The 19579-nt window shown below is 40.5% G+C and overlaps 1 protein-coding gene across 1 annotated transcript; it reads left to right on the forward strand.

Annotated features, from left to right (window-relative positions):
• The first annotated feature begins 654 nt into the window (after nucleotides 1-654).
• CRKL (CRK like proto-oncogene, adaptor protein) lies at nucleotides 655-19351 on the forward strand. Its single transcript, XM_056333194.1, has 3 exons — nucleotides 655-1508; nucleotides 4986-5448; nucleotides 14517-19351. The coding sequence occupies exons 1-3, from the start codon at nucleotides 1195-1197 to the stop codon at nucleotides 14649-14651; spliced, it is 912 nt and encodes a 303-aa protein (XP_056189169.1). The 5' UTR covers nucleotides 655-1194; the 3' UTR covers nucleotides 14652-19351.
• Nucleotides 19352-19579: the final 228 nt, after the last annotated feature.

Below are 19579 nucleotides of genomic sequence, written 5' to 3' on the forward strand. Positions count from 1 at the left end.
CCCCGCCAGCCAGGGCTCTGACCCGTTATCTGGGAACAAGGCCCTGAAGAGACAGGAAACCGTCTCCTAGAGCACGTAGGAAGTTCTCCCAAGATCAGAGGAGGTTATCAGAGCGGTCTGTTCCTTAAAAACAAGTAATAACTAAGAAAAACAACAAAACCTCAAGGAAGGTGGCCTGTCCCCAGGCGGCCTGCTGTCAGGGCGTGGCGGGGAGGCCTGGGGCCGCCACAGACCCCCGAGGGGTGGGAAGCTGCGGCCGGCCGCCATGGCAAAGCGGGAGAGATGAGGAGAAGATGGAGGAGGTTCGCTGGCGGGTGCCCCTCAGGCGTCTTCAGCCCGAGGGCTGGGCCGCGTTCTCTGGGAGCGACTCTGACCAAGCGCGCCTGCAGGCGGCCAGGGACAGTGCGGGGGGCGCCGCGGGGGTCTCGCACCCGCCTAAGGTGGTGGGCGAGGGTTAGAACAGCAGCAGCCCTGGGGCACTGGGGAAGGAGGGCGCTGCGTCCCCCGGGCACCGAGCCGCCGCCCCCACCGGCCCCTTCAGCGCGTCCGGCCGCCCCCTGCGGCGGCGCGGCCCCGTCTCCCCGCCGCCGCCCCTCCCCCCGCCAGCGGCGCGCGCGGTAGCACGCCTGCGCGGGGCGGTGTCTCCGGAGAGCTCCCCCCGCCCGGCGCCGCCGCCATTTTGGTGCTCGGCTCTGAGAGGGGAGGGAACCGATAGCAGAAAGCGGGAGCCAGGCGCTTCTGCCTCCCCCGCCCCCCTCCCTCTCCCCGGTCTGGCTGCGGCGCCGAGGTACCGTAGCAGGCCACCCTCGCCACCTTCCCGGGCCGCCTGTCCGTGTCAGCCGCCGCTGCTCTTCGCCACCCGCCCAGCCGGGCCCGCCGCAGGCCTGAGAGGCGGGAAGGATGCCCTGCACACCCCGCCGCTGAGGGAGACTCGGGGGCCCTGACCGCCGCGTCTGGCCAGCCCCACCCCAGCCGCTCCTCGGCCCTTCGCCTCCGGAGGCACGGAGCCTCCTTCTCCCCCTTTCCCTGGGCTTCCTATTTTCTAGGCTGGGCACTAGCCGCTTCCTCCTAGCCCGCTCCGCCTCCCCAGCCTCCCTGCCCAGGCCTTCCCTTCTCCGAGTCTCTTCCTCCGCCTGGGCCTTCGGGCTCTTCACCTTCCTTCCCCACCTCCCTTCCCCTTCCCCGCCCGGAGCCATGTCCTCCGCCGCCCGCTTCGATTCGTCGGACCGCTCCAGCTGGTACGTGGGCCCGGTGTCTCGGGCGGAGGCGCAGACGCGGTTGCAGGGGCAGCGGCACGGCATGTTCCTGGTGCGGGACTCGTCCACCTGCCCGGGGGACTACGTGCTGTCGGTGTCCGAGAACTCCCGGGTTTCCCACTACATCATTAACTCCTTGCCCAACCGCCGCTTTAAGATCGGCGACCAGGAGTTTGAGCACCTGCCGGCCCTGCTGGAGTTCTACAAGATCCACTACCTGGACACCACCACCCTCATCGAGCCTGCGCCCAGGTGAGTGCCACCCTCCCTCCGCCCCACCCACTGCCATCTGTGCTCCCGGTGGCGCCAGGAGGGGGGGAACCTTACGCCAGCCTTGTAGCTCCAGGATCTTAGCATTGGTTGTAGGGCCATGCTCAGGCCCTGAGGAAACATCTGTTCTGGCCCTCGTTTGAAGCTCGAACAGCGGTCCTTAGCGCTCTGAATCTCCATGACCATTACAGGTTGCTCTTTCAGTCAAATCATCTGTATAACGTAACGTACAAGGCCTGCTTTTACGGTGCATGTAGGCATGTGCAAAGGTACCGTGTACATTTCTACCACTGGCTGTAATTGCCTTTTGAGAGGGTGTGGTCACGCTTTGTGTCAACCTTTTCTTCTGGTATTGTCCCTGCTGTTCCTAGGATGATTGAAAAGCTGGTTCACAAGTCGTCTTCTCTGTGACTGAAGCACAGCCTCTGAGCTCAAGTTGCTGTCTGCCCAGGCATCCACACTGATTACAATAGAACAGGCCTTTATGCGATTAGAATGCTTCACCCTGTTGAGTCGGCTTTAATACATTCTAGGACAGCATTTCCTAAATTTCTAGGGTGGCATTTCCACTCCCCCCAAAATGGAAAACATTTATTTCTCAAAGTTTGGTTACGGCACTGTTCATCTATATTTTTATACTATACACACTACACTAAGAAATTCTATTCTAGGAGGATGGGAAAATGTGACTTGGCTATGAGGTCATTCTTTGTCATGTTCCCAACATGAGGCATACCTGTGACTTGCATCAGTAAACTGCTTATCAAGAACATTAGAACATATTATTTTCAATTACTAAGGCCTTCCCTAGTATCTAACTTCAAAGCTTTTGGGCTTCTTGGATAGAATGACGTGGGGAAAAAAAGCTAGGAAAGCAGTGACACATTAAAAAAATTCAGATTGCTTTTCTTCTAAATTCTTCAGTGTAAAATCTTACTGTGTTTTGCCCATTAGCAAGTTCTTGGGGCACGGGGGAGTAACTTTGAGGTTTATAGTTACAATTTAACCTTGGCATAGGCCAGTTCTTAATGGCAATCAATTGTCAAAGGTTGACAGTAGCTTGTCAAAAAAAGTCTTTCTGTAAAGCTGTCACGTGATGGGAGGGATGTGACAGAAAGCACTAGCTTCAAGAACTCTTGAAGTTGCTGAGAAGCCTGAGAAGTCTTCTGGGTGGTGATTGTGCTGTGGCTAGAGAGATGGGTAGGGGAGAAAAAAAAATAAATTTCACCATTGCAGGAACACTTAAATGGAGCTGCTTAGTGTTATGTGCATGCTTAAACTTGTGGGAAAGTTGGGAGGAAAAAGTCTGCGTGCTTATCTCAGTTCTCCTTAACCTGGATACTGTTGTGCCTTTCTGGGTGTAAAAACTTTTTCTTAATCATACATGGCAACGATTGACATGGCTTTTTCAAAACACTTGAAAACTTAGCTAATTCCAGTTGCTTACTTGGTTTGGTATATGTTAGGAGTCTTGTGTGAAACGTTTTATGAACATTTTAGTACCACCTTATTTTCAAGGTTATGATTGCATATTGTTCTCTCAGCCTACAGAAACAGATGTGACCTAGCCTGCTGTGAACTGACAAGCTTTTTTATAAAGCAACAAATGAGTTTTCCTTAGTATGATTTTTGTTCTAAACTCTTTTAGAAAAATCAATAACATGATTGATGGTTTAAAATTATGTTTGAAGGACACTTCCTGCTGCAAGAGGGAGGATGAGAGGTAGCATTTCCGGATTATTTTTTAATTTATTTTTAGTTAACAAACTAGGTTTAGAACAGGGGTGGACAAGTATGTGCTTCAAAACAGTTATTGCTAATTCTTGTTTCTCTGGTATTTTCAGGGGAACATCACACTCAGGTGCTTGTGCTTTTGAAGGCTGTTGATTTTTTAATTTCATAAAGTACAGTATGAAGAGATGCTTTTTGTGGTAGGATTAAGTAGTTGTATATAGCCATACAACACTTAGCTATCAGAGATGACATTTTAAACTTATAAAACAGTTGAAAACTGACTGGTTTAAGCTTTCTATTTGTTCTGTGTCACTAGTGAGCTCTGACTGGCTTTGGCCACCACAGGCTGTCTTACAGAAGCATGTATCTTTCTGTTTAGGGCTTCTGGCATATCTTGCAAAAATCATAGGGATTTGACTTCCATCTTATTTTGCAAGTTGCAAAAAAGAATTGAAGTAGGCTAATGACATGCATTCTTGCTGTCTGGGCTTAGATAGTATCTGCTATGGCCTATATACGTTAAGATTTCTGACAGCTGCTTTGAATAAAATGTGTAAAATTTGTGGTAAAAATTGCAGTGAAAGTTGTTCATCAAATTAGACTATCTTATATATTATCACAGACAATGAAATCACTGTATTGGACAGATGATGGGTGTAGTAATAAACAATTATGTGAATAAATAAAAGGTAATATTATGGTTAATTAGGCAAAGGTGTATTTCTAGATGGTTAGCTTTTTCATTTCTTACTCCATTCTTACCAGTGGGTGCAAGTTTTTCATAATTGTCTTCTATGAAGATGTCGCTTTCGGGTTATTAGGTATTTAAATATGCAGTAAAGATAAGTACTTTGAAACTAGTATTTTTCTGTTTATAACAACCCTTTGAGAGTTGAAGTTGTAAAAATATGATTAGGGAGCTTAATTCCATATTACTTTCCAGAAAAGAAGGGAAAAGTGTTGCCTCCTAAAAACACAGGATTTGTCTCCCTCTTTTCTTAAAGAAAGGCGTTTTCAGTATAAATGTGAATGGCTGTCCCCAAAATTCTGCATGAGAGTAGTAGGATTTGGTTAGAAAGATGCTGTGCTACCAATCAGAAAGACAACATTGGACTTCTAGCTTTGAGTTAGAAAACTGTGTTTATTATACTCTCCTCTTACTTTTATTCCCTCTCCCCACTGTGTTCCCTCTAGTCTAGTTTAGAGTTACTGAATTCTTTAAAGTAGATGCTGAAGTTAAAAATGTAGGTGTGATGAACTGAAGAGGATTATTTAACTCTGCAAGATCCCCTCTACCCCAAGTCACACAAATAATTTGTTTGGTTTTATGTATTGCCTCTCCACCCCAAGTCTCTGAAATAATTTTCATTTGGTTTTGTGTGTCATAACTCTCATAACTTAAGCTATAGAAGTAATTTTATTTTACCCCAAGATTCTCACAACTATCCAAAACAGGTGAAGGTTTTGCATTATTCCTCTCAACTTTCTGCATCCATCAGATTTTTATTTGGTTTCTGGGGAAGCTAATTTGGGTATTTAAGAAGTTACTTGAGAGCATGAGTTACTCATGAAATGCCTCACAGTGCTACCAAGCCAATACTTCTGTTACAAAGCTGAGTAAGTAATTCTCCTCTAATTGGCATTGCTACTGTAAAACTGGTAAGCTTTGTTACTGGAAATGCAAAACAATAGCTATCACTTACACTGTATCTTTTTTAAACTTAGGTATCCAAGTCCACCAATGGGATCTGGATCTGCCCCTACTATGTCCACTGCAGAAGAAAATGTGGAGTATGTTCGGACTCTCTATGACTTTCCTGGCAATGATGCTGAGGATCTTCCATTTAAAAAGGGCGAGATACTGGTAATTGTAGAGAAGCCAGAAGAACAATGGTGGAGCGCCAGAAACAAGGATGGTCGGATTGGGATGATTCCTGTTCCTTATGTAGAAAAGCTAGTCAGATCTTCTCATGGGAAGCATGGAAACAGGAATTCCAACAGTTATGGTATTCCAGAACCTGCCCATGCTTATGCTCAGCCTCAAACCGCAAGTCCCCTTCCCTCAGTATCCAGCACACCTGGAGCAGTGATCAATCCTCTGCCATCAACACAGAATGGACCAGTCTATGCCAAAGCTATCCAAAAGAGAGTACCCTGTGCTTATGACAAGACGGCGCTGGCATTAGAGGTAAGTTTTTCCTCTCAAGTCTCAGGGTTTTCAATTGTTTTGTAAAACAAGAAACTAGGAATTGTTAGTGGCAGAGTTCATGTGCGTGATTTCATATGGAATCTGCTTATCTCTGTCAAGGGACTAAGAAGTTAGGTTACATTCTGAAGGAAGATCTACAAAAATTGCTTATTTATACCACTTCCTCTGAGAAAAGTGACCAAGTTACTTCAGGAGCTGTATTTACCCTCTCTTCTTGCCTATTCAACAGTGCAAATATGTTAACAAGGGTAGTGGAGTATATGCATCCTGCTGCAGAATTAAGTGCTAGTTTGAGGATGACTTTGCTTCCCCTCCTCACCTTGGGGAAGGAGGCAGATGTTTCATTAATCATTGCAGTATTCCAGGTTGAGAACTGGTAGTAGCATCCTTAAGAGAAAGGTAAGGATTGCCAATAAACATAGCATTTGCAATCCTCAACTGTAGGGTGAGATGCATTTGAGTAATCTGATGCTGAGTGATGAAATCTGGGCAGAAATATATCAGAAGTACTCTAGTCTCTTTTACTTTTGTTTACAAAAGTGTAATTTGAGAAACTTTTAAGACCTAAACTGAAGGCAAGGGGGTTAGATGAAAGGCTGTAGCATAGCCTCTGAACTTGTGTTGAGTTGAACCTTTAATAAGTTCCTGTACTTGCCAAAGCATTTTTCTATTTTATTTTTATTAGGGATGTCTTTAGGACTTTAGAGCCGTGTTCTTTAAATGGTAAAGAATTCATGTTACAATTCTAGTTTAACTGGCATAAATGATGGATTGGAAGAAGTTTTTAAAGCTAGATCCAGAACGCTGAGACTGATACTTTTCGGTTTAGGCTATACTGAAGGCTAGTAAACCCATAGTTCAGAAATGTCTCATCCAGAAAAAGCACTAGTTTCAAAGATGAAACTTGAGTGTGCTACAATACTTCAAGGAGCAAATGCAAGGAAACAAGCAAAGGAAGCAACAGTATTTTAGCAAGTAAAATAATAGTGTTTTTAAAAATACTTTCAAACTTTTCCTGTTGCTTTTGCTCAATTATTTTGCAGGTTGAAGCTGTTACCTATAGCTGATACTTTTGACTGAAATTTGAAAGGTTGTATTTGTGACTTCCAGTTATTCGTAACAGTTGCCCTAAGTGTGTTTCCTCCTGTATTTGTAAAACCTCTGCAAGTGGTTACTCATATGGGGTTAAAAGTTAAATGAGTATCACTGGATTTTCCTTGAGTCTTATGAAATCTAGCAGTTTGTTATTTTTGAACAGTGTGTGAAAATTATCATAGACCAAAGTGTAATTTCACTGCCAACTGCACTATACAGAAGATTCCTGCCAAAACTATTCATGCTTCTGAAAACAAACCAATGCAAGCGATTGATTTGGTTATGTTACCAATGTGTCATGGAATTGCTTCAGGGAGCTTGCTTTGCTGCAGGGTAGCAGAACCACTTGGAAGGATGACCCTCACAAATATGTTTTCCTGACTTGCTTTTTAGTGACCTAGTTAATCCTGTCATTTTAGCTGCTCTACTACACCAACGGGATTAATTCTCTGGCCAACATGTAGGTTTGAATTGTTTTGAGCCTTCCCATTGCTTAAATTTTGTTTGAGAGATTCTTCTCTTCCGCTGAATGCCTTGTGTCTTTGTGTCTTCCACCACTGGCATATTTTGTCTCCCTGTGTAGTCTGGTTTTTTTGCAAGTGCACCTTAGCCACACTGTGGCTTCTCAAAAGGCTTCAAAGCAGAATTCTGGGAACTGATCTACATTTTCACTAGAATGGGTGATTACATCTTCTCCATGTTTATCCATGCATAGGGAGCTTCAGCAGCCTCATTTTATAGTAATAGTTTTTGTCACATGGACTACTCCTAAAGAAAAAAAATCAACATCTTTTTCATGATGTTCCTTCAGATTGCCTAACATCTACTGGCCCCAATTGATGTATTTAATCCCAACCTTGCCAGGGCTCTACATGCCACTAAATTTGGATCATTTGCAGCTTCTAGTTTGTAAGACCACTGAAAGAAAGTAGCTAGTGGTAGAGAAAGAACACATGGGAATGTTTTGGGGAGCAGAGTTAACAGTGTTCTTTCAGAATAATAGTATTTGATAGTACTCCACTTTAGTATAGGTGTACTCTGATAAATCGCAGTTCAGCTTGTACAGGTACAACACCTTGTTGGTATAATTATACAGTGCCTGATTGTGTAATCTCATTTAAACTGATAACATGAGAGCAAAATATGTTTGCTGGCTCTAGCTTTGTGTGGTCAGTACACAGACAGTACTTAAAAGGAAGAGAATACCATATGGAGTAAAGCTATTGCATAGTAATCTGCTCGACTTCCTTTTAAGTCATCCCTAAGGAGGGATGTCATTCTCCTGGGTTCAGTTTGAAAATGGGACAAGCACTCTGCCTGCAAGTCCAGTTTTTCTGTTGCACACTATTGTTTACATAAGCTGTCAAAAGTAGGTAAAATATTTTTTTAATTTCTCACATGAAAAATGTAGATTGTAAAATGAGTGAATATTCTACTGAAAATCTGAAACAAGATCTGTTTGGTTGGATAATGATGGAGTGTTTAACTTTTAACAATCTTTAAATACTACTTTAATAGTTTAAGGGCAACTACAGTGTTGTTCCTGTAAGGGTACTAATTAATACAGTGTATCTTACAATGTGGACCTTGCTGGGCTAAAATTATTTACCATTCGTATTGGTATTGTTGAAGGGATTAACATCTAAATGTTGACTTGGTCCTACTGCGTTGTATGCCCTACTTATATTTTCTAAAAAAAAAAGGAAATAATGATCTGTTTATTTAAAACTTATTTTAGCCTATATAGCTACTGTCTCAAAGCATACAGTTGGTATATGCATAACTTTGGGCATCTCCCCGCACCAGCGAACAATCAGTAAAGCCTACAATAAGTTATATGTATTTCTAAAATTTACATTTACTGTTGTTGATTTAGTTACCATGGCAGTTCAGATTTAATGTTTTTAATGAAATGATTGAAGTCTGTAGTTTCTCACTACAACTAACTTGACTTGCTAACGTGTGTAGTATTTTCATGGATGCTGCATTCAAAAACAAACTACTGAACCACAAAACACCCCACCCCACAACCATGAAACCAACCAATGACCCAGACCTGTTTCTTTGCTTGTGTGCTTTTAGCAAGTAGCAGTTTTCTTCAGTCCTGGTGCTCTAGAGGAAGGAATATGAAGGACAGGGATACAGTGACCTGTATTTATTGGGACTAGAACTCTACATTACAGGATTATGTTCTTCAATCCTGCTTTTCTTTGGGAAAACTAGGAGGGCAATCCTGTGTTCAAAGGTTATACAGGATAGCACTTTAAGGTAATGAATTCTGTAAGAGCAGAGATTCTTTGCAGTGTTACTGTCATACAGAGCAGCCAAGTCTATCTGAAAAGTTTCTCAGCATTTAATAACCTGTAGTTCTATAGCCAGCCTGTTAAAACAAGGCTTCATTAGCATATTAGTGTTAAAGTGGATGCTTTAACCAGCACACGATGTGGATGCAGTGCCCAGTAGACTAAGACCTAGTATGTTTTACCTTAAAGGAGCTTATCTGTTGGTGGTTGGCTACTTCTTTTTCGGATCCAAAGTAGTTGATTAATCTCTCAACTTGTACGCAACGAAGTTCTTTATGTCCAGCACAGTCAGTAGACAGACTAGTGGTGGATAATTCCCTTGAACTAGTGAACTGTTTGAAGGTTAATTCAGGATGTGAACAGCAAATTCCAGATTCACTTGCGAAATGGTGTAAGGAACCAAAAAATGGGAGACTGGCAGCAGCCACTAGATTTATGTCTGCCATGTGTTTAAAAAATGGTTCTAAAATATATTGCAAATGCTGTAAGAAGTGTCACAGACCACTCTGAAGGCAGTAGTAGTCCTAGAGTTCATCTCCAGACTTAACATGACAGTGTTATGGGATCTTTTGAACAAGAGCTTCACTATATTTTTATAGCAGAATTTTTATGCTAATGATGGCTTTTTCTAGACCTGTGCCAGCATTACAGCATTAAGTAGTTTATCAGTTCATGATTGTCAAACTTACGTTTGCTACTACAGAGTTAACCTGTTACCTAAAATGTTTTGGTGAAATAAATACCCATTCACCGTAATTATGTAACTGACTCTCAGTATTCCTCTTGAGCTTGTTACAATTAGGTTACAGTTAACTTTTTTCCTCTTCAAATGAAAGTTGAGACAAGTAGGCCAAAATGTGCTAGTAGTAGAGCTTGCTTAATTAGGAAATCAGGCTGCTTCTTTCACTAGACAATAAGCATGGTGCTTTCCTAAGCCAAGGAAACTTAGTATTGCTGTGTTAAACGTTAAAATGCATCTAACCTACAAGGTCTAGATTTCATGCAAAATACTGAGCCTACATTTGTGTAGTGCAAAGCATTGATGGGGGAGCTTTAGTTCTGATAACTGTTGAATTGAAAGTGACGTTGGCAGCAGGATTTCTGTGTCTGTGCTGACATGCACCAGCTTTTCAGTGTGCTGCCTTTGAAATTACAACTGACAATTACTTTGGAGATTTTGTGTGAAATCTTCATTTTTGTAATTAATTTTTTAATCATTTTCCAGTCAGTTATCAGTGGTTCCCATTGTGATAGTGCTGAGTGCCTCACAATTTAATTTACATTCACCTTCAGAACTGTTTGTGGAGTTTGGTTTTGGATGAATCCAAAAGCAACATAAGATAACCTAGACAAGATCCTGTGCTACAGTGACATTCAGTGTGGCTCAAGACAATGGTCTTTAGGAGTTTTGAGCTCTCCCAGTTCTATACAGTCATGACAGCTAGCTTAATCAGATGGAAACACAGGCTAACATCATTTAATGAAAAGCAGCACTTTACCTGTGGTGCTGCAGCCTCAGCTCTGGCAATTGTCCTAGCTATGCTTAAAATGCCAACTTCAGTTGTTTTACTCTATTCCTAGATGAGGCTTCAACATTTCTGTGCTGACCTTTGACCTGTTTTCATGTGTCAGGAATGGTCTTTCCTCTTAATTACTTGATTCTCTGGTTTGGGCATCAATTATTATTCTTCTGGCACATGACATCAGAACTGATGGATAATTAAGCTGTGCTTTCAGCCTGTTGGTTTCTTGACTTCCAATACATAAAGCACCAGCTACTTTAGCATCACTTGGAGCTGTTTGCAGTGTGACTGAACCCTTTGCCTCTTTTGTGTAGCTCAGCTTTATACCTTTTGGTGACAATGGCATATCAAGTAATTTTAGTGTTGAGCCTTGTTCTTCTCCAGAACAGGCAGCTGGTCTGAACAATTGTTTCGCTTTTGGTATTAATGCTAGTGTCGCTGAAGAAGGTGACTTGTGACACCAATCAGGATAATGACTGAGATTCAACACCCTGTAAATTCCAGAGAGCAATGTGTTTTCTATGGCTCTTGACCCAGTGGGATAAAATTATGATTTAGAGTTTTAATGCATTTTAATCTCCTTAAACTTAGATTACAGAAGTCTGTATCAACCACAGAACTATATACAATTGTTGGAATATTTGTAAAACACATTGAATTGGTTGACTGTGTGACTAAAATGGCATGCAGGAAACCTTTTGCAGTGTATGAATCAGCTTCAAATGGAAGACAGGTATGGAAGAATCTAGAGTGAATGAAGTAAGCTTTCTGACTGGCGTATTCCACAGCTTGTGTTTCCCCAGGGCTTTGAATTCATGCTGTAACAGGGACATAATGAAAGGATGCTATCTAAAATACGTTTTGATTTTTATCATTTGGGTGGAACCAAATGGCTGCATTTCAGAAGTATTACTCATTTCAGCAGTTGATACTTCCACCCAGAGATGCTGGCATGCTTTACAAGTGAATTAACTTATCTGAGAGATGCTGAATCTAAGGAAGCATTATCCTAATTTATAGATAAGGGCCATGAGCTGTCCAGAGTCATACAGGAAGTTTGTGGCAGAGATGAGAATAGAACCAGGTCTCCTGACTGTCCTGTGCCTAATCATAAGACAATCCTTCTGACTGGCTTAAAACATTCTCTGAAAAAAATAGTGTGTTAAATAATTTTAGTGGGAGATCACACCTCAGCTGACCATATTCTAGATGCTTTAAAAAGCATTTACCAAATACTGCTTTTGGTACTTTAGGGAAAAACTACAGAGGGACTACTTATCAGATTCTTCTAGACGTTGTCAAAATGGAAGTCTTTAACATTAAGATCCACAAATTACTCTATCATGACATCAAGGTTCCTTCTCCAAAATCTTGTTTCAACATGCTGTTTCATTTACCCTTCTCAGGGGAACTGCATTTTTTTTTAGTAGAACACAAGAGGATATCCAGAAGCTTTCACTAAAAAACCCCAAAACTACTACTCAAAAATACAAAGTTATTGCAAATCAACGTATTATTCCAGTGGTTCTTGGCATATGGGAGTATTTTTTGAGTAGCTTTTGTCAGCTAGCACTCATTAAGGGCAGGTAAAGATTTGTAGCAGCTTTGCCCACCCAGCCACCCAAAGAACACTTTACATTGCAACAAACTGGGATGTAGATCAACAATGCAATAGACTTACATTGTAAGTTTTTTACTCAGCTGAAGCAAGACTTCCAAACCTATTCATGTTGTAGAAATCCTTCAGAATTAAGTTGAAGGATTTCTTTTTTCTAGAGCTTCAAAATGAATAATGGATTGATATCTACAGCGCATGAGCAGAATTAAATTGTCAGAAAATGCAGGTCCATGTTTTTAATCCAATATACTACAGAATTTTCTTTTTCTTCTATGAATAAGGTTGAAGTGTTTGAGCATGGATTGGTTTTATGGTGTGATACAAATGCAGTTCTGTAGTAGGTGTTAACTATTGCAGTGTTGGCTGCATCTTCTCGAATTTGGGTCTAAAATTTGGAACTTGGATCCGTCTTCAAGGGTTATATAAATCTAGCAACGTAACAGCGAGTTATTTATAGATGTTATCAGCCTTTTCCCAAAGAGAGATTTGTTAGGTTCCTGTTTAGGTCATCTTGTTACTATTTAAAGCTTTCTCCAGCCTTTCTATTCAGAGAAGCGTCTGACAAATTATATATTTGCTAAAAAGCACAATTCAAGCATGTTGCAGTACTCTGTGAGGAGGTGAACACCAGTCAAATTAATGCTATATGTATGTGCTAACTATCGTGGGCAGTGTATAAAGACTTAATAGTATATGCTGACTTCATGTTTGAGTTTAGGAACAGCATAAGTATAAGATGTCCATTTAAGAAAGACCATTTAGTACAGTCTCAGGTATATCCCAAGATCTTACGGGAGTTCTGAGGAGTTTTTCCCCTCTTTTAAAAGCACCAGATTACAATTGTTCCAAGTGTAACAGTCTCAGATTTGGTGGGGTAGATGTGACATGGACAGCCTGAGTAGTGAAGACAAAGTAGAGGAAGGGTGGAGCAACACATTTTGCTCAAATGTCTAATTTCATTCTAATTTGCAACATAAAGCTTAAATCTCTAAAAAATAATTTCAAAGTTTGAGAAAGTTTATTTTAAGAGATAGAACACTGAGTGACTGAGGAGTTTATTATAGCATCTTAAATTTCACTTAAGGATTTGCTTCTGAATGATCTTAAAAAAAATACCTATTGGAGTAATGGTAACTGGTTTAAACAGGCTTCAGATCATCTAGTGATGTGCACACTGTTTTGTAAACTTGGGGATTTTTCTTTAATAGAAAATACCCAGGTCTTGCCTGAAAGGTTTTAATCTAAGGCCCTTGGCCAAGGTCTTTAAACTGTCTGCATCAGTTCTAAATTTTAATGCTATCTAGATAACATAGACAAATAGTTATACATGCTGTATCAGGACTAAAATCTTAGTTTTTCTTTAAGTAAGATCAAAGCTAGTTACCTTTGGATTTCACAGAAGTAGCTCCGTAACTGAGACTTGACTACAAAGAGCCTGGACCTAGTTTGGGGTTGTTGACCTGTTGGCCATTGGTCATAGGCTGGTTCTACTTTTTGTGACATTAGTTCTTGGCTACTAATGTAACTTTTCTAATATTTACTATAGTTACCACACAGAGTAAATTAAGTAAACAGGAAGGGAGGTGTAAAGTTAAGAGTGGTGCTGCAACAGACCACATGTTCAGCTATTCTGAAGCATTTAAGGGAGAAATTACTATTTAGCTAGTCTCAGATGCTACTTGTCAAATTGGATATTTTGCTTTGTAACTTACCCACATTAAAAACAGGCATTGAACAGTAAGAGTGTAACATCATCATTTGGGCTGATGTTTCTTGCTTGACCATAGTTTAGCTTTTCTCACCTTGCGTTGCCAAGTAGGAAGAAACATAGTTATGGTACAAAAGGCCTGACATGTCATTGTTCCCGTTTCAAATTTCTTCGGCAGGATGTAGAGGTGAAAACAACAAATAAAGCTAGAATCTGTACATCTAATATTTAAAAACAAAGTTCTGAAACTGCTTTTGCCTGCTTTGGAAGTGTACTGTTATTTTTGAAACTGCAGAAGCTCCTTAGACTGTGATAATCAGAACTAGAACTTCAAGTGATGGTTTCTTTGCTGTAGGAATCTCTATTTGAAAAACTGTTTCCTTTGAAATAAGCCAGCTGATGCTAAAAAGAGTATGAGTAATGTGCTCTTTTGAATGGATGTTGCATCTTATTACTGATGGTAGCTTTAGTGATGTTAATTTATATTTAAGTTTATTGTTGCCTGAATTTGTAAGCTTTCCTATAGGAAAAGGTACAGTTCATCAATATGTCTAAATTTGTAAATACCTATTTAATTAAGAGTCTGAAAAAGAATGCAGACAGCATCATCATGTTTAGCAGCAAAATGTTGGTATTTTAGTTAAAGTAATTTTTCAGTTTAATCTTATGTCAAGAGGAGGGTCGGTTTTATTTCCCCTATGATAAGCTTGTATTTGTTGTTCCTCTTCATTTGACTTGTTTCTATAATTTTATTTTGTATTTCCATGTGTGATAACTTTGGGGTTTTTTTTATTATGCAGGTTGGAGATATTGTGAAGGTTACAAGGATGAATATAAATGGTCAGTGGGAAGGAGAAGTCAACGGTCGAAAAGGGCTCTTCCCATTCACGCATGTCAAAATATTTGACCCTCAAAACCCAGATGAGAATGAATGATTCCCTCTGCCCGATTTACACTGCTGCTTCATTTTCCTGGCTATCATTAGCATTGTTTGAGGTGGGATGATGACTTAATGGCACATTGCTAGCATTGCCCATTTTCCAGCTTGCTGCAGTTTGATGGTTCTTTTAATATACATTTGGAATACATACAACTGAAGTCACTGCCTGACCTTCATACCATAGTTGCGTCATCCAGAGTTTAGTTTCATTTTTCAAACTCTGTTGGGCCTTAAGCTGGAGAAGACTGAACCAGTATATAGTAGAGAAATACGGGAAGAAAACCTTTCCATTTGAGACTTCCATGGACTTTTTCTGGCTTGCTCAGTAGGAAGAGCCCTAATCTTACTTAGATCAAATGTGCAACTTGTGCATTACTGTCCAACAAAAAGCAACAACAAAAATGCAATTTTAGGACTGAAGAAGTCTTAGTTTTAAGAGAACCTGTCCTAAGATAGTACATTTAAAATTATGGTCTCTTTAAAGGACAATAATTGAAGCTTATGTATTTTAAGCAGTTGTATTAGAAGCTGCTCTTTTCTGTTAACTCTTAAGCTTGTTGTTGACCTTCCTGAAACAGTGTGTGTTAAATGCAAATAACCATTGATTGAGCTGCATTGAAGCTGAGGCATTTATTTATAAGGAAACTTAGGAGGGGTTGATACTTGTAACCTGTTTTTGACATACTTAATGCATTTCTGTTGATTTTTGCAAGCACTAACTGTAGAGAGTGAGCTTTAAAGGGAAACACTTTGGCCTGGTCTACATACAGCTCTTTGGCAGTGTAGAAGGTGTGGTTTTACTAGTATAGACATGCTCGTCACCAAGGTCCTACTTGGTAGACAGATTGATCAGACTGCCATGGTGCAGAGAGAGATGAGCGGGACAGAAGAACTTGGTAAATACTGGTTAAATCCTCTTATTTAAACATACACCTTTTATCCCCATTTCTCTGCAGGCTCCCTCATCTCTCCAAAGTTTCCTAGCTATGCCAGCCCCAGCTTGTTGAAAAACTCCTTTTCAAACACAGTACCTTTTTTTCTAGGGTGTCTCCACGTTGCTGTGCTTCCTTCCCTGAGCTGCTTTCATCTTCTTTTTTTCCCTCCCTCTTTTTCCTTGCTTGCATCCCAAGTCCTCTGCATGCTGCCATCTTTTTTTACTCTTCCAAATGAGTTGGCTCTGGTTTATATATGCCCCAGATCCCTCCCCCTCCCAGTATCCTCTAGAAAATGGTTAATTGGAGTCAGCTGCCTGGGTTCCCCCATGTAGTAAATTAATGCTCAGGCTGGAGGAGGCTACAAAGGTGTCTGTTACCAGTATAACTTCTTTCCCTTTTTCTGTACATAAGCTATACTGCTGTAATTGGATTTAAAGTAGGGAACTGTATGGCTGCAGCTAAATAAGTACAATTCATGTCACACAGGTTAAGTCCTTAGCCTGCGTACAGGATATGAAAGCTTAGGTACAGTGGTATCCTGTAGTGCCGCCTGCCTTTAAATGTGTTTTGTAGGTGAACTGGAATGCTCTTTTAAAAAGAATGGAACACTGAATTAACAGAATAAACGTCTGCAAAGACTACAACGACAAAACCTCCCTTTTCAGGCACCCTGGTTAACAGAAAATGGCTGTTGCAGAAGCTGATAGAAAAACAGCAGCCCCCATTTTTCAACTTTTGAAGGCTGTTGGTTGTAGCAAAACTTCAGACACCCGCAGAATCTCACCAGTTCTTATATATGTCAAATTATATACAAGTTGTTGTCTTCAGTTCCAGCCTGTTTTCTTGTTGATTTGTGTCACTTGATCCTAATAAAAGCACGTTGTTCTTGGTTCATGTGCAAGTGCCTTGGAAGGCACTGAAGAAATGCAAAAATGGCATTTGCAACAAGACATTCAAAATGCTGGGTGTTTTTAAAGAAGCCTCTCCGTTCATCTTTTAGCTGTTTTCTGTAGTACTGATCAAGTGGCTGACAGTCTAGAGGTTCTTGTAGAGCATTTTACTACCAAATTAACTGTGAAGTAGAGTAGCATTGACTGAAGTGTTTGGTGCTGTAAGAGTAATTCTTGACAATAGGCATTGACATTTTGTCTTGCAAAGAAAAGCTATGCAGCTCTCTTAACTAAAGGAGGTCATGCTTTTTCTGTGCCCCAACTATACTTGTAAGTTTACTACATAAATTGTACTACTGAAAGTCATCTTTTGAATACAGAAACTGCACTAAACTCAGTCTGCTGCACAGAAATCTTATTTCAGACCTGACCTAGTTCCAGGCAGCTCTGCAGAAGGCTGATGTTAGAATTCTTCCTTTGCATGGTGAATAAATACTGTGAGATTTGAGGTCTTGAACACAGCTTTTAACTTGGATTTTTTTCAGTGAAATAAATGTCTTGACTCATCCCCTCATTGAATAAGGTGTACGCTTTGAACACAAGCATCGGTTTAGGTTTAATTATGTTCTGATACTGCGGAAAAGTGAAATATTTTACCTTCAAAACTATGCAAAATTTGTGTTTAGTGGCATCTGATGCAAAGACAAGAATTCTTAAATTTCTGGGAACCTGGTTTTAGACCATGGATGAACAGTGTTTCTCTGAGTAGCAGCGGTGTGGTTCAGGTATGTTAAATGTGGTTCAAATGTAGCATACTGACCAGCCTAAGCTGATTGTAACCTTGCTTCAAAATGTGTCTTTGCTGTTTTACTATGAGACAAGTATTTTCCTATAAAGACTGCATTTGATCCATTTGTGTTTCTCTTTGAAGGACTCGGGATTCTCAGTCGCTTGTCGCTTGCTTACATGTGTGCTGTCTGTTGCTTTACGAAGCCTCTTAAATTTGAATGATAACCTACCAGTGTAAATGTTCCTTGGGCGTGTAAGGTATAATGAACATGAAGCATGAGAGCCTACAAATGATGGCTTCGATCTATGCACCATTAAAATCGTTCTTGCTTTTGAGCTAGGAGCTGGTTTAAGTACCTGGTGCCACAATAGTTGACTACCATGAAAGGCTTACTGTTTGACTTCCTCCTGTTATGTACATGTGTATATAGACACTGAAGCCTCTGACCAGTCTGAAAGTTTAAATGAAAACTGTTTTAATCAGTGTCCATCACTGGATAAGCGCTAATTTAATTCATGATTGTTTACAAATTGGGAAAGAATAAACAAAAGGGAATATCCTGTTTGGGTTGGGCTCTGAAGAGCCTGAGCATTATTTTTGTAAAGGGAAAAACAGCATTCTTTGTGCCATTTCACGTGCCTGTAAAGTGATTTTTTATACTGTATTAACATCCTGGGAACGAGTGGGCTGCCTTTGTTTTGTAGTCAAGTTTTCAAGCATTTTCCTCAATACCTGCATTTGAAAGTGAGACCTGCCTAAAAGACTGCCTTTTGGGACCAGTGAAAGCATTCTTGTATAGTTGTCATTTTCTGTTTACTTGTGTTAATTGAAAGTGTGTTTTGGGACAAGGATACAATTATTGCAGTGGGAAAGGTGGCCTTGTATCGAGACAGTCTTCACTGTGTAAACTTTAAAACACAATATGTAATTTAAAGACCATGATCTTCAGGCAATAATATTAAGTGTAAGCTTTTAAAGTTTATTTTGGGGATCATAGCTTGTTTTATTTTTTGTGCTATGAGATTAACAGTATTAAATGAATTATATTCTTAGAATATATGGAGTGTCTTTTCTTAAGATTAGTGCCTTTTTAATTTCTTACTCCAGTTATTTCATAGAACTGGTCCCAACATCAAGCCACTATAAATTTTTTTTTCCAGTGCCCTGTTTGTACAGTCTAAATAAAAACTTGCCTCAACTTACAGTATTATTTGTTGTCATTAGTCTTAAAACCTTGACAATATTAGCAGAGTATTTAAGTCCTTACTCTGTCATTACAATGCCCTGTTTTGTGGGTGAATGAGAGTGCCAAGTGAAGTTTTCCCGACTCAAAGGAAGAATTAAGCAGGAGAAAATGCTGTTGCCAGGCTGAGTGATACTCTCCTATTCCATCCTCGTGCCTCTTCCGACTATACCGCTGTGCTCTGGAGGTCCACCTGAAAAAGATGCAGCTCTGGTTATACAGATTATCACTGCCTCCTCCACCCTGACACCTGACGCTTCAGTGCTCTTCCTGTCACTGTATTTAATGCTGCTCTTTTGCCGAGGCTTTTAAAGGTCTCTCTAGAAACCACGCCCTTCTTTTACTGTGATACCCTTGACTGTGCTTGTAAGAATGACTGGTTTATGCATACTGTTTGAATTTAACTTATTATTGTTGAAGTAAATAAGGTGTAGCCTGTGCAGGTACTGGAGAGCGGAATGGCTGGCATTCTAGCCACGGCTGAAAGGTGTCAGCGTAACATGTCATAAATATCTGCTTTTGCAAGTCAAAAACAGGAGGTTGTCTTTTGCCTTTTTACCGTCAATCCAGATCAAGAACAGCATTAACTAGAGTTTTAATTTTTTTTTTAACATTTGGGATGATTCAGTTAAATCATTAACAATGTGTTGAAACTTCAGATGATCTTATGTAGGAGAAAAACTTACGAGGAACGTCAGACACTGAACTGCTGCAAAGGAGAAGTCAAAAAAAGCTTGCGTTGTTTCCCTGGACTCTGTAGGTATGTTCACAGCCTAGTGTTTGTCTTTGGAGTACAGATTTCCATGTGATGTTAATAAACATTCATAGCCAACCCTGCACAGTGTCTTATCATCAAATACTCACATTGGGCAAGTTAACGTTTCAGAGAAAACCAGTAGTATTTCAAATATGCAAGCAAGAACAGATAAGGTGCATGCAGTAGGCTTGATCCACTTTGTATGCGTTACCCTCTAGCAAAAGCTGGAAGTGCTACCCTGTTGCTGCACCTGTTCATGGCACCTTCAGTAACTCTGGCTTTACTATTTACGTAGCAAAACCAAGCGT

The sequence above is a fragment of the Falco biarmicus genome, chromosome 1 (genome assembly GCF_023638135.1).
Source record: "Falco biarmicus isolate bFalBia1 chromosome 1, bFalBia1.pri, whole genome shotgun sequence".
Classification (NCBI taxonomy): domain Eukaryota; kingdom Metazoa; phylum Chordata; class Aves; order Falconiformes; family Falconidae; genus Falco; species Falco biarmicus.